Source organism: Myxine glutinosa, chromosome 5 (genome assembly GCF_964187855.1).
Source record: "Myxine glutinosa chromosome 5, kmMyxGlut1.1, whole genome shotgun sequence".
Taxonomy (NCBI): Eukaryota; Metazoa; Chordata; class Myxini; order Myxiniformes; family Myxinidae; genus Myxine; species Myxine glutinosa.
In genome coordinates, this window is record NC_136265.1 from 59460936 (window position 1) to 59476938 (window position 16003).

A 16003-nucleotide genomic window follows, 5' to 3' on the forward strand; every position below is an offset into this window, starting at 1 on the left:
TACCTCTTCAAGGGATGGAGAGAAACACCACACCTTGCACTACCATTTGCCTTCACCGGTACCAAGTGATCTTCGCTGCAAATGCTCATCAGAGGAGAGCACAGGGCTCACACCATCCACAGGGAAATGATGACGCCCTCAAGTAAAGGTGACGACTTTACTTGTGCCATACGTTAGTCACCTTCTCTTCCTCATGGATCATACTTGGGTACTTTGTTTTCTTGTGGATACAGGGACAGAGGTGAGTATTGTTCTGCCATCTGCCACTGAATGGAAAAAAAAAATCAACAAAAATATTAATTGCATACCACCAACAACAGTGCTATGGTGACATATGGAGAACATCTCCTCCAGCTGAATTTGAGTTCACGTCAGGTATTTCTGTGTGTGTTTACTATTGCCAACACCAGATACTCTACGCTTGGTATGGATGTATTGTACTATTTCATTATCCTCATAAATGTCAAACGTTGCCATCTATTCGATGCCGCAACACAGCTCAGTGTCCTCGGTAAAGCATCCACTGTGTCGTCGCTGAATATCCCATGTCTTCCATCCACACTGATGTGCCATTTTCAGAAGGTACCTCATGAGTCATGACTTCCCTTCTATTCATTCTATTTTACTGCTGCACTCCATGGTGCCACAGTCTTCTCCAAAATTGACCTCGTTCTCTCATACCATCACATTTCGATGACATCGTGAAGACAACAGGCACCATGCCTTTCGGCCTTTTCAAATTCTTGGAATGCCATTCGGCCGACGCAATGGCGTTCAAAGCTTTCAATATTTTATCGATCAGGAGCCCTGGGGATTACACTTCCACTGTGGAGATTAGTGGTGAGCCAATATCGGAACCTTTAATCGGAACAGGCAAATATCAGCCATTTTTCGGTGATCTGCACTGGCAGATTGGAGTCAGTGCAGAGTGCAGATGACAGATTACAGTTGTGCTGCATACAACCAAAAACTGAGTAGCTTTCACCCTTAATTCGGGCGAATTACAACAAACAAATAAAACAAGAAGGCAGAACACCATACTTGCAAAATCCATCCCTCCCTAAAAGAAAAAGTTGCCATTGATACATCAAATTGTCCATTTCATGAAGGGTAAAATTGACGATCTTAATCAAAGTTTGGGTCAATCAGATTAAAATTGATGATTTTTCAGATGAAAATTGATGATTTCAAAAGTTTGACCTCGGGTTGACCTTTGACCTTTTGATGTGAAAAACATTTGGTTTACCAATTCAGTGAGGCACTATGCAGTTGCTGGAAGTGACGATTTTTCAGATCAAAATCGATTTTGGAAGTTTGACCTTTGACATTTTGACCTCAAAATAAAGTTGTTTCCCATCTTAGTGACACAATATGCAAATGCTGTTCAATTTTCAAGTCAATCGGATGAAAAATAACAATTTTATAAATTTGACCTCAATATGACAACATTGTTTCAGTCATTCGTGGAGGTCTTAGAAATCTGGCTCAAAATGCCTGCGTTAAAATGACAGAGAATAACATCAGTCTATACAATGTCTATGCACACAAAAACGTTTGTGACTGGAACACGCAAAATGTTGATGTGGTTCATACCTTTCTCTTGAGACGTTGAATCATCCTCAAAGTCAGATTCAACCTTCACTTTCACAATCAAATCTGAAAAGAAAAACATCCTTTGACGAGGAGAAAAAAACAAAATTACAAGGTTCAAAGTTTTGGCATTGTATGGACAGGAAGATTTGTCCAAAGCTAACTACCATGTTTCCAGGATCGTAGCCATGTGTAAAACGAGAGTGTACTGTATAAAAAACAACTAATTCCACATCGAATCACAGGAGTAATTAGCATGAACATTGCAGCAAAGAAATACATCGGCCAACAGTCTCTCATGATGAAGTTATGACTGTCGTTTGGTCAAGACCGATGAGAAAGCTCAGTTCACAAAACAAACAAGCATAGCAATCCCATTTTGCCCTGGAGAAATACTAAGTAGAAATATAACATGGAGATTGTTGTCATTCACACCTTTGTCAAGCGATGAGGACTCGTCCAAGAACTCGGACTCCACCTTCACAGCCAAAATAAAATCTGAAAAATAAACATCGCATGAAACATAAAACATCAAACAGAGTGGCTGTTCAGGTAGTAAACTGGAATAGTGACAGGATGTTGAGTGGTTGCGAGTGGGAGTATGTCAGGCTGGGAGGGTGTAAGTAACTGAGTACCTCAGCAATCGGCACTGGGACCATTATTTGTCTCATTTCCGGAGGAGACGAAAGGTTTGTTCTCTGTCTGTCTGTCCGTCCACCTGTGGTTTTCTGCACTTTTTATATACCCGTCAATCCTTAATTCCCTTCCCAATGGATCCCTGGTGTTGGGCTAGCGGCTAGGGTGCCGGCTTAGGATCCTAGGATCCTGGGTTCGAATCTCGGTCGATCGCCGAATTAATGCCAGGGGGGTTGACTCAGCCTGTCATCCTTCCGAGGTCGGCTAATTGAGTACCAGTTCACTGGTAATTCCCTGTTTGTCGTTGAAGGCGGCAAAAAGGGTTGGCGTCAGGAAGGGCATCCGGCCGTAAAACATTGCTTCAAAAAGGGGACCAAAAAACAACAACTACCACGGTCCCCGAAAAGGCCAACCCCCGCTTTGCGGGGAAAAATGGCCTCTAAACGGTGGTTTTTTATATACCCGTCAATATATTTAACTGAAACTTAAAACATGGGTTTATTAACGCACAGGTTGTAAACCTGGTGCGTTATAGCGTTTGCCTGGGAATTTCTGTCTCTCCAAAAGTGAAGCTCCAACAGTGTAGACGTTTCTGTCGCTCAGATGTGTAGACAGTTTCTGTCGCTCAGATGTGTAAACATGACGTCATCAAATCTATATTTAGGCTAACCATGGGCTACCCCTTTGGCTGGTACGCGGCCGCTCGCTAGTACATAATATAGGATATATTTGTTATATGTTATGTTATAGGATATATAGGATATATGTTATATGATATAGGATATATATAGGATATATATGTTATAGGATAGGAATATAGGACCCAAATGACCCAGAGGACCCAAATGACCCAGAGGACCCAAATGACCCAGAGGACCCAAATGACCCAGAGGACCCAAATGACCCAGAGGACCCAAATGACCCAAATGACCCAAATGACCCAAATGACCCAAATGACCCAGAGGACCCAGAGGACCCAAATGACCCAAATGACCCAGAGGACCCAAATGACCCAGAGGACCCAAATGACCCAGAGGACCCAAATGACCCAAATGACCCAAATGACCCAGAGGACCCAAATGACCCAGAGGACCCAAAGGACCCAAATGACCCAAATGACCCAGAGGACCCAAATGACCCAGAATTTCTGTCTCTCCAAAAGTGAAGCTCCAACAGTCTTGACCAAGACTCCAACAGTCTTGACTGAAACCAAGACGCATCCACTGTAACACATACTGGATTATTCACTAGGTGCTGGACACTACGAATGCCAAATACACAGGACTTCTGTAGACAGTCCTACTTTGGTGTTGTTGAAATGGACCAAGTCAAGGACTGAGAATCTGGGTACTTATACCGTGCCAATATACTGCTAAGTTGGTGCAACACATCCTGCAGTATCCTGCTGGACACTACGAATGCCAAAGAAACAGTACTTCTCTAGACAGTCTTATTTTAGTGTACTAGCTGCTGGACACTACGAATGCCAAACACACAGTACTTCTCTAGACAGTTCTAATTTGATCTACTGGAGTATTGACTAGGTGCTGGACACTACAAATGGCAAACATGTATGACTCACTGCATTAAGACAGCTTTTTGTTAGCAGCTGTGGCAGGACTCACTACATTAAGACAGCTTTTTGTTAACAGCTGTGGCACGCTTGATGGCGCAACGTGTCTCTTTGAGTGCTTTTCCTACATTTACAATCATAGCACTGTCATCTTTCTTCGCCAGTAGGTTTTTTCACTCAAAGGCTTAATGGTTAACAATATAATATTGTAATAAACACCCAGAGCAGAAAATATGATTTTGTAATATGTCATTTATATTCTTACAAATGTCATTTTTTGTACAAATGCCATTTTTTGTACATTTAATAAATTTTTAAGATTACAAAACTATTTGTTTTGTATTTATGGATGTTTAAATCAAAAGAAAAGTACATAATGTGAATACTAGTAGCAATTTTACAAAAACCATGGCATAATTTCAAATCTTGACCCGAGATGATAATTATGCTACATCATAATTTCCATGTGCCAACCTGGGCGGAATCCAAGTGGATTCACTTGTTATGACAAGTTACAGAACAAATTTGAGTTTCGTGGCGTTTCACCAATTTTCCACCGAGTTTGCCCTTTTTGCTCTGACATTAATGGGGAGCAGAAGGAGACATGTATTACGAAGCAATTCTCACTCTTATCGTTGTAGATTAAGTGGGACAAATTCATTTGTTTTGATCATTTTGTCATTTGTTTCATTATATGCAATGTCTGATTTTCACTCCATTGGATTTCTATGATGAGACAATCATGAAAATAAATGTTGAGTTTTGAAAATTGGAGAATTTCTTATCAAGTGTTCAGAGTGTTTGTGTTATCTATATTATAATAGCCGTAGATGATTCTGTCTGTCTGTCTGTCTGTCTGTTGGGCGTCTGTCCGGGGTGTGGCTTACTCGGTTTGCAGAGTAGCTCCACCCATAGCTCCACCCATTCTGGGAGTGGCTTCATATAATTATAAACAAATATCCACCATTTTATTAACTCGCATAGTTTGAGGCCTGTTTTGTAGGCCCGTGGTGTCTTGCTCTCTCTCCCAGTTTTATTTCAAATCAAATTCGATATATCATTTCATTTTTCACAGTCGCTAACATAGTTTTAGACTCGGTTGAAAAAAAACGGGAAGAAAATCCAATGAAAGTTGCCGTTTATAGAACGAAATGAATTCTCAAACGCCTGTAACTTCAAGGCCATTGAGTCTCTCTCACGCCTTTATCTCCAATCTAACTCACCATATGATTTCATTTTTATCGATGGTTTTAGACTCGGTGTCAGCAATAATTGAGAACATTCCACACACGCGGGAAAATGCAGAGATATATTTTTAAAAATCACGTCATGGTGTATCATACACCGCCCAACATGACACCGACGGCAACGTGTCGATACATATTAAAAATTCGATATATCATTTCATTTTTCACAGTCGCTAACATAGTTTTCGACTCGGTTGAAAAAAAACGGGAAGAAAATCCAATGAAAGTTGCCATTTATAGAACGAAATGAATTCTGAAAGGCCTGTAACTTCAAGGCCATTGAGTCTCTCTCACGCCTTTATCTCCAATCTAACTCACCATATGATTTCATTTTTATCGATGGTTTTGGACTCGGTGTCAGCAATAATTGAGAACATTCCACACACGCGGGAAAATGCAGAGATATATTTTTAAAAATCACGTCATGGTGTATCATACACCGCCCAACATGACACCGACGGCAACGTGTCGATATATATTAAAAATTCGCTTTTGCTTTTCCGTTAAGATATATTACTTTTTCGTTTGATGACAGTCGTCACAAAAACGTCAACAATGATGCCGACATATATTTCTTCGTTTTTATTTCATTCAACATTATTAGCCGGAAGTAAAATATGTTTCAGGAAATTACCGAGAGATATTTCTTCGTTTTTTTAAATTAGTTATGTGCGCATACACTTTAAATAGGTTTATTTGAAATCTTTAATTTTCCACAATATAATTTACTTGCCATTTATCATTTGATGATTACGAGACAAATTCCTCTTGAGGATCGTGACAATTCATGCGCTGCGTGGAAACTTCTATTTCCAAAATGAATGAGACGATCGATGAAGAACGCAGACTTGAACAGGATGTAGCAAGAAAACGAATGAGACGGGCGAACGAGTCCATCGACGAACGTCAATGCAAACTTGCGGGGTCACCCGTGGGAATCCCACGGGCATGGACGTGTGTGACATTTCGACATATTGAGTTCGATGCTGCACATTCATTTTTACATAATGGTTACTGGCAAGTCATCAGATCCAGAAATGGTGTAATGAACACAATTTATTTACGCGCAAGCAAGAAAGCAAGACGGGCCGATTTCCGATTCCGACGGGCCGACGGGCGAGACGGGCCGATTTAGAGCAAGAAAAAGAACGAGACGGGAGAAAAACGAGAGAAACGAGACGGGGAAAGGCGATTGGAGAGGCGAGTGAGGAGCGATTGGAGAGGCGAGTGAGGCGCGATTGGAGAGGAGTGTGAGGCACGATTGGAGAGGAGTGTGAGGCGCGATTGGAGAGGTGTGTGAGGCACAATTGGAGAAGAGTGTGAGGCACGATTGGAGAGGAGTGATTGGAGGGGACTGTGAGGCGCGATTGGAGAGGAGTGTGAGGCGCGATTGGAGAGGAGTGTGAGGCGCGATTGGAGAGGAGTGTGAGGCGCGATTGGAGAGGAGTGTGAGGCGCGATTGGAGAGGCGTGTGAGGCGCGATTGGAGAGGCGTGTGAGGGATTGGAGAGGAGAGGAGTGTGAGGGATTGGAGAGGTGAGGGATTGGAAAGGAGAGGAATGTGAGGGATTGGAGAGGAGAGGAGTGCTAGGTGGAGAGAGGAGAGTGTCAGGTGGAGACATGAGAGTGTCAGGTGGAGAGGAGTGAGGGGTCACATATTATGTGAAATAAATAAATTGTGTTCATCACACCATTTCTGGATCTGATGACTTGCCAGTAACCATTTTGTAAAAATGAATGTGCAGCATCTAACTCAATATGTCACACACATCCATGCCCGTGGGATTCCCACGGGTGACCCCGCTAGTGAAATAATAATATACCATTTTAAATGAAAATGTAGATTTAAGTGAAGCAGGCACAAGTTCATTCAATTGTACTGCAGTAAAAGGTGGTTTTAAAATGAATGTTAATTCCTCAGTATCCTCCAGTGTGTCAAAGGCAGCCGAGTGAGGCTGGGCTCTTATGGGGGATATCAAGGTCACAGCCTCTTGGCTTTCTGGCCTGTGCTTGGAGAAAAGGAATGTGCTGATATGGGAAATAGAGGGGGGGGGGGGGCTTTGGTCCACACGGGTTGGTGCAGATGGGGCTGTGTTTAGGCGAAATGTCTGAGTTATACTTGCACAAGAAAGAGACATAGACTGGCGCAGAGGTTTGTTATGGAGCAAGCTGAACCGGACCAAGGCTCTGCCATTCAATGTGACAACAGAATGCAGACATTGACATGGCAGACCTCTTCGTTGACATAGTCTGAAACATGTAAAACATAATGAGGGCTTGCATCGCATTCAGGAGAGCAGGAGACGGATAGAGTGTGATGCAACACCAAACGGACATGTAATGTGATGTGATGTAACACCAAACAGACAACTCGTCTTGCACACAGCCGAACTACTCGCCTGGCACACATAACAGCATGAGCGAGGGAGGTTGTTGAGATTATGAGTGAGGGAGGTTGTTGAGAGAGGGTTCAGCTGTGTGCTGTTCATCCTGACAGACTGCATATTCAAACCAGCGTCCAGTGAAAAGGGACACGAGTGTTGTACGAGGACACCCATGGGTTCCACACTTCAAGCCCTAGTTCACGAACAAGCTGAATCCCTGCGGAGCCTGGTCGTCTTACCTAATGGTGTGTATTTGACGAATGCTGCCTTGCTGGGGTGGTGGATACGACGACCAGACAATAACCTCCTCTCTGGACGCAGAGACGGAACTGAGAACACTTCCTGATTTCCCTCCTCACTCTTCATTCGTTCCTCCTCACTTCTCTTTCCTCATTCTTCAGCTGACAGTATGCATTGGGTTCTTCACAAACATGCACTTTCTATTTCCGACATCTCTCAACTTGGTCTGCGGACACAGGAGTCTGATGCGTACTTATGCGAGACCAAGCTCACAGAGAGAACTTGCAACGTGACTGGCATGGTCGGAATTCAACCTGCACAACCCAGCTGGACAAGATAGTTTGAACGTGTGAAGTGCCGACCCTAACCATCTGTAACCTGAAGTCTTAGGTATTACGAACTGGTTACTGGAGATAAGTTGGCAACCATGAAAGTTTGAATCAATGCTGGACTACATACAAATCTGTGAAATGTGTGTTTTATAATATGGGGGATTTTAATAATTGAAGGTTTCTTTTCATCAGTATTAATTAGTTTAAGTATTTTAAAGGTAGACGGCAGGGATTAATAAATATTGTTAAGTGAATCACCTTCTGCCTCGAGTCGTATGTTGGTTTCACCTGAATTGTGACAGACTGGACATATTATTGTCCGCAAATCTTTTTTACCATGCTCCCCTCGGGGTAACTGGCACACTCACATTGTCGATATTGATCATCGTCTTCAAACTTGTGACAAAAAAAGAAACCCACAAAAAATGTCCACTCGCTCTGATCGGCGATGCTGCCCATCTCAAAGGAAGGATCCGACCAGGATGGCAATAAAATAAAATAATGAAAGCTGCAAAGCTGAGAGGAGTGGGGACGTCCATTGATGCAGAAGGTGCTCTGCACCTCAACCAAAGGGGGGTGGGTGGTGAAAACCAACTAGCAGTACCAGTGTTCCAGTACAGCTGCGGAATAGTAAACTGGCTGCAAGCGAATATAAAAAAAACTACTAGATATCAAAACAAGGAAACTCCTCACAATCCACAAAATGTTGCACAAAAATCAGTGCATCCTAAGAATGTACCTGCCAAGGAAAGAAGGAGGTGGTGGCCTGATGGAACTCAATCAAGTGCACAGAGCAACGACTGTAGGATTAGCAGAGCACGTGAAAACTCAACTGACTACTGATTACAATTTGTGTACAAACATGAACACAACAAATCAGAAAAGGTATCTCTCACTCATTCACCTTGCATACATAACTTCCAAAAACAGGTGTGATTAGAGGATGTCACACCCCAAACTGAAACAGCAACAAATAAAGCCCCAACGATTGCAAAATAGACAAAAGAAAAACACAAGATAAAATACCAGCAGATATATAGCGACAACTGGGAGAAAGACAAAGGAGCAGGAAAATATACATTTGGTATTACAGCACACTCCATATATATACATATAAAAGAAAGAGTTGGAGGGATTGGGGATAGAAAAAAGGAGGATCACTGGAATGACCAAGAGGTCAACTCAACAGGGATGGAGAACTAATCATTATTAATCCCCAAGAACAAGGACACCACACCAATGGATTTAAAAAGATGGCAGGACTGAGTCAAACGCACAAGTTTTGTGATTTGTTTGTGAAGTAAATGTCAGCTCTTTCACGAGCCTCGATTCAGTATACAAAAAAAACGCACAAGTGTAGATGTGAAAACTCATATCAGAACAGCTGTACATTCAAAGGTACAACAAGGTATGTAGAGTAATCCACTGGCTCATCTGCAGAAATTTCGATATCCTATTTCCACAAAACTAATGGAAAGATGAACCAAAAGGAATCATTGAAAACAAGGACATATTGTTCACGTATGACCTGATGATCCCATCCAGAACTAGAGAGGTTCCAGGGAACCTGAACTCAACTGGTCTATATCAATATGGTTAGAATATGCATAATAGAACGACAAACTATATAGTTTATATGTGCTAAAAAAATATATATATATGACAAAAATAGATTTTTCAATATGGCCGCCCTGCCGCACCCATTTTTGGGCGTGCAACGCCCAAATGCAATCACAAACTAGTTTATGTCTGAAAGATGCTGCATAACAAGTTTCATCAAATTTAATCAATATTTGTGACTTTTAGAGCGTAGAGGTCGAATTGTTTACAAACGACAGACGGACGACGGACACCGGGTGTCGACAAAAACTCAGCTGGACATAGTCCAGTTGAGTTAATAAACATGGAAAACAAAGCACTGGGACCAGACATAGTACTCAGGAACAAAAAGGAACAGACAACATTGCTGATTGAAATATCAGTCCCCAGCGAGTTTGGCCTAAATTATGCAGAAATCAAGAAAATTACCAAATACCAAGACCTCAACGATGAAGTGAAACCTGGAAGAACCTGGAAGCTGAAGAGTGCTAAATTGTACCAGTGATAATTGGATCAGCGAGAATGATGAAGAAGAACCTTATGGAGATCTTAAAAACCATCCCTGGGAATATTACCACAAACAAAGTACAGTTGGAGGCGGCTGTTTGGGGCTCAGTGACGATCCTGAAAAGAGCCCTCGGAACAAAACTCTGAGAACAACAAAACTTCACAACTTCGTCCATGAATCGCAATTCTTCACCGAACGGGGGGGGGGGGGGGGGGGGGAGGGGAGGGGAGGGGAGGGGAGGTGGGGGGAGGGGAGGGGAGGTGAGGGGAAGGGGGGGAGGGGGATAAAGGGGAGGGGAGGGGAGGGGAGAAGGGGGAGGGGAGGAGGGGGAGGGGAGGAGGGGGAGGGGAGGAGGGGGAGGAGGAGGGGGAGGAGGGGGGAGGGGGGGGAGGGAGGGGGGGAGGGGGGGAGGGAGGGGGGAGGGGGGGAGGAGGGGGGGGAGGGGAGGGGAGGGGGGGAAGGGAGGGGGGGAGGGGAGGGGAGGGGGGGAAGGGAGGGGGGGAAGGGAGGGGGGGAAGGGAGGGGGGGAAGGGAGGGGGGGAAGGGAGGGGGGGAGGGGAGGGGTGGTTTGGATACTTCGAGTACTGGGAGATCTTCGTTTAACCTTAAAAAACCTAAATTATGGAGATAACAACCAAGACACAGACAGACAGAGAGACAGAGACAGACAGACAGAGGGACAGAGAGACAGAGAGACACACACAGTCCGTTCCGCAGGCTCAACTCGTAGTTAATAATGACTCCAATAGTCGATTATGTAATGAATAAAATCAAACTCGACAGTAAACTCATTATTGTATTGAAGTTTTAAAACGATTCAAGAACTAGAAGAACGAGAACTGGCGCTTCTGGAATAAATTTTACTTTGTAACAGCGAAACTCGTCCATTACGAATCTGCTCTGAGGAATAAAAATGTCTGTTCAAGCTCCGATTACAACGAACGGGATCGATTCACCGGCTGAGGAAATCGACACGATCTTGTACGAGGGAACACGATCAAAACATCGACACGATCTTGTACGAGGGACCCCGATCAGGACATCGGCACGATCTTGTACGAGGGACCCCGATCAGGACATCGACACAATCTTGTACGAGGGACCCCGATAAAGACATCGACACAATCTTGTACGAGGGAACCCGATCAGGACATCGACACGATCTGGTACGAGGGAACCCGATCAGGACATCGACACGATCTTGTACGAGGGAACCCGATCAGGACATCGACACGATCTTGTACGAGGGAACCCGATCAGTACATCGACACGATCTTGTACGAGGGAACCCGATCAGGAGATCGATACGATCTTGTCCGAGGGAACCCAATCAGGACATCGACACGATCTTGTACGAGGGAACCAGATCCGTACATAGTTTGATTCCCACATAAACTATTACCGTACATAGTGCACAGCACGGGCCCCGCACGGGAACAAGAACGTCACGTACCGGGTCCGAACTCCTTATCCGCGGCAGATTCTCCCGGACCGAGCAGGTTCCTCCCATCGGAGACCCTCGTGGATCCCGGAGGGTTCACCTTGTGTTCCTCACCGGAAAGATCTCCGTTCATCAGACACAGCTCGGCGTTTGTAACTTCGGGACAATTCATTCTGGTACAACAGAACTGAGGGACAGCGAACCAGAGAACCACGTGTTCTGCTTCCACAGTTTCCACTTCTTCTTCTTCTTTAACTCTAACGGCGTTTTCATCGTTTCTCGGATCTCCGCAGACCACGCCCCAAATGTAACCTGGACGCCTCGTGACGAAGTTCGTTCCCGAGATATTTAAACAAGTTTAACAACGACCTTGCGGTTCCTGTCCTCGTACTAAACAAGTTTAAAAGTTGGACATTCGGACCATTTCGTCCTGTTTCATGTTAGTAAGAGTTTCCAAAGAGGTTCCGCCATGTTTGCTTGTTTATGTGAATCCCAGGTGTCACGTGATTAGGAGGAACTAGGTTCAAATCCCATGTACCACATGTGCCTATTATCTCTGTCCTTGTAATTCATGTAAATGTACACTCATGTCTCCTAACCTTCTGTACACAATGGAAGTGTAATTAATTAAAACATGGAGCACACAGGTGGTGGGGGTTGGCGCGCAGACCATGCGCTGGGTATGTGGGGTCCTCCTGGAAACCTCACGTGGGGGCTCTTTCTATTGGAGGGCTAATAATATGGTGACAGCTCTTCAAGTGAAGAATCGATTCATACCTCGGTTTTAGAGGGGGTTGGCGAAGCATTAGAATGACCAGTTCTGTCTGTCTCTGCGCGTATCAGCCTTTCCACACTATCATGGGTAATGTATTGTCATATCTCGGCTGTGCCTGCACCAATTGTAACCAAACTGGATAGGATGGTGGTGTGGGTCAACCAGAGTGTGATATGTGGCCAACAATGAACCAACTTAAATGTCAAGGTCTTTAAAGGGTGAAAATCACATTTCTAACAATAACTCTGGAATGAATAATCAGAGAAAGAAGTGGGTTTTTGCATTAAAGCCCATCAAATCGATGAATTAAGGCATCAAATCAAATCTGACTTAGGAATTGACTGCCAGGTTCCATTGGGATACGAAAATAAATATGTGGAGAAGAGCATCAAACATGCATGCGGAGAAGAGCATCAAACATTTATGTGGAGAAGAGCATCAAACATGTATGCGGAGAAGAGCATCAAACATGTATGCGGAGAAGAGCATCAAACATGTATGCGGAGAAGAGCATCAAACGTGTATGCGGAGAAGAGCATCAAACATGTATGCGGAGAAGAGCATCAAACGTGTATGCGGAGAAGAGCATCAAACGTGTATGCGGAGAAGAGCATCAAACATGTGTGCAGAGAAGAGCATCAAACATATATGCGGAGAAGAGCATCAAACATTTATGCAGAGAAGAGCATCAAACATGTATGCGGAGAAAGAAGAGCATCAAACATGTATGCGGAGAAGAGCATCAAACATGTATGCGGAGAAGAGCATCAAACATGTATGCGGAGAAGAGCATCAAACATGTATGCGGAGAAGAGCATCAAACATGTATGCGGAGAAGAGCATCAAACAGGTATGCGGAGAAGAGCATCAAACAGGTATGCGGACAAGAGCATCAAACATGTATGCGGAGAAGAGCATCAAACATGTATGTGGAGAAGAGCATCAAACATTTATGCGGAGAAGAGCATCAAACATTTATGCGGACAAGAGCATCAAACATGTATGCGGAGAAGAGCATCAAACAGGTATGCGGAGAAGAGCATCAAACATGTATGCGGAGAAGAGCATCAAACATGTATGCTGAGAAGAGCATCAAACATGCATGCGGAGAAGAGCATCAAACATGTATGCGGAGAACAGCATCAAACATGTATGCGGAGAAGAGCATCAAACATTTATGTGGAGAAGAGCATCAAACATGTATGCGGAGAAGAGCATCAAACATTTATGCGGAGAAGAGCATCAAACATGTATGCGGAGAAGAGCATCAAACATGTATGCGGAGAAGAGCATCAAACATGTATGCGGAGAAGAGCATCAAACATTTATGCGGAGAAGAGCATCAAACATGTATGCGGAGAAGAGCATCAAGCATGTATGCTGAGAAGAGCATCAAACATGTATGAGTCATGGAGTCAAAATATAATGTCACACACACACACACACACACACACACACACACACACACACACACACACACACACACACACACACACACACACACACACACACACACACACACACACACACAGATGCTTTACAATTTCATCCTTCTACTTTTCCTGGATGCAAAGTCGTCAATAATGTCATCAAACTTCAGACTTTGTCCAAAGTCCTTTTCGATTGAGATGGTGGTCAGGTGTGACCTGTGACGTTGGGTCTTCAGGGTCTTTTGGGTCACCTGTCCTGTGAGATTGTAGCTTTGTGAGCTCCAGCTTTGAGAAAGAGCGTTCTGCAGATGCAACAAATCCCGGCATCGTCAGTAAAACCCTCAGCCACATGTACATTTGGATAAGTGTCCATGAGGGTTTTTAGTTGTATAGCTCAGTGTTTCTGGTGGAGAACATCTTTCAGGCACCGAGTTGTACAGAACCTTGAGTTCCTCCAGTTCTTGAGTTCCTAAGATCATTGTCACTTAAAGCTTTCGTGGCTGCGATGTTAAATAGAAAGTTGAATTTGTTGGAGAAAGCAACACACCTGCTCAAATCTACTGTCCGGTGCAGTCAGACAAACAAGAAGAACCGTGTTGAAAAATTCAATTTTGAACTTTGCAGACGAACCAGTTTCAGACCCACAGACAGACTCGTAAGAAAAGTGACCATGACACGCCTGGATTAGATCTAATGCAACATCCCACTGCACTTCCTTTGACTGCAATGCCTTGCTGACTCGGTTGATCTGGACAGGTATATCGTACCAGATGACCAGACGTATGAGGAATCTGAAAGTCCCACTTCCTTCACGAGGCCCATTGCCTCGCTGTAACATTTAACATCCTTTCCTTTTTACAATGTCAGCCAAACTCAGTAGAGCAGGAGAGCTGAGCGCCAAGATGAAGAGGATAACGCCACCTCGCGTTCTGAAGGTACTTCCGCAAGATGGAGGAAATGACGTAAAATCGAGTAAACGATTCATAGGTAAGTTCATTCCATTTACTTTTCGGTCGTTAGAAAGCTATTGAACAAGTAATAAAAACATTTTTTTAAATGAAAAAGGATGTGATGTCGGGATGTGAGTGGAAAAAGTATGGAAACAAGAAGAAATGATCGATTTAATAATTGGAACAAAATCAATGTGTTTAAAAGGTAAAGATACAAGTTTCTATTTTAAAAGTCCGTCTATCTTTCTGAATTGGATGAAGATGTTTAACGTGTGGCGGCAGGAACCATTTAAGATTTTAGAATAAAGCGTGACAGACACTGAGGAGTACAAAAACAAAAACAAAAACAACAACAACAACAACAGCTCTGCCACGAAAGGCCCGGTTTTCGCGTGTTTCACTGTGTTTTTCATCCTCGTTGAGAATTGCAGACAGGTATGCCGTGTGGTTGTGAAGTGCAACATGATGTCTATCATTAAACCCTTCAGTGAAGCGATTGGGATCCGGTCAGCATGCAGGATCGTGTTATTGTACATGGTGACGCGGCGAGCTGGATTCCCGGTGTCCCCCTTCACTCCCTTAGTCATCAGTCGTACTGCAATATGAGTCGGGGAGACCAGGGCTATGTGTTACAGGGGAAATTTGTTACATCAGCGAGATCAGCCCGGAGTGTTTACACCAGAGTCACATCAAATACCCCGGAACCACGTGGGGTCATTCGTTACATTCTAAGTCCATAATAAAGTTTTATTTCCGAAATTACCATAATAAATGTGTCTTACTGCAAAGATCAATGTGTCAATATCGTTCAGACGTTCCAGAAAAGGAGATTGTGAATCACATTATAATCGAGCAAACATATTTTTGGTTGTTTGTTTGTTTGTATATATTTGTGACCAAAACGTCTTCTTCTTCTTCGAAATAAATAACACCCAAAAACACAGTCCATGAACTCTTCGTTACGGACTGTTGGAATATACCTTTTGACCGTTTAAACTTATGAGACCCCTTTGCAGCCCTTTGACGACCCTAGAAGTCCTCCAAGACCCATAAAGACTCAAAATACCCCAAAGACCCCGAACACCCAAATAACCCTGAAGACCCAAATAACCCCAAAGATCCCGAAGATCCAAAAGACCCCGAAGATGCAAAAGACCCCAAATAACAAAAATACCCAAAGACCCTTAAAGACCCATAGGAACCAAAATACCCCGAACACCCAAAACACTGTGAAGTCCAAAAAGACCCAAAATACCACAAATACTGAAAAGACCCTAAAATATCCAGAAGCCCCTGAAG

At 43.7% G+C, this 16003-nt stretch overlaps 2 protein-coding genes across 2 annotated transcripts in view; one reads left to right on the forward strand and one right to left on the reverse strand.

Moving 5' to 3' along the window:
* Positions 1 to 11766, reverse strand: part of LOC144892281 (uncharacterized) — a 93917-nt gene extending 82151 nt beyond the window's left edge. The window contains exons 1-3 of the mRNA XM_078778102.1: positions 11562 to 11766; positions 2026 to 2088; positions 1594 to 1656 (exon numbers count right to left, since the gene is read on the reverse strand). Coding sequence (XP_078634228.1) covers positions 1594 to 1656; positions 2026 to 2088; positions 11562 to 11721 — 286 coding nt within the window. The 5' untranslated portion in view covers positions 11722 to 11766. The remainder of the gene's footprint in view (positions 1 to 1593; positions 1657 to 2025; positions 2089 to 11561) is intronic.
* LOC144888196 (uncharacterized) overlaps positions 1 to 16003 on the forward strand; it is a 153047-nt gene that overhangs the window by 111469 nt on the left and 25575 nt on the right. The gene's annotated exons all lie outside the window — the stretch shown is intronic.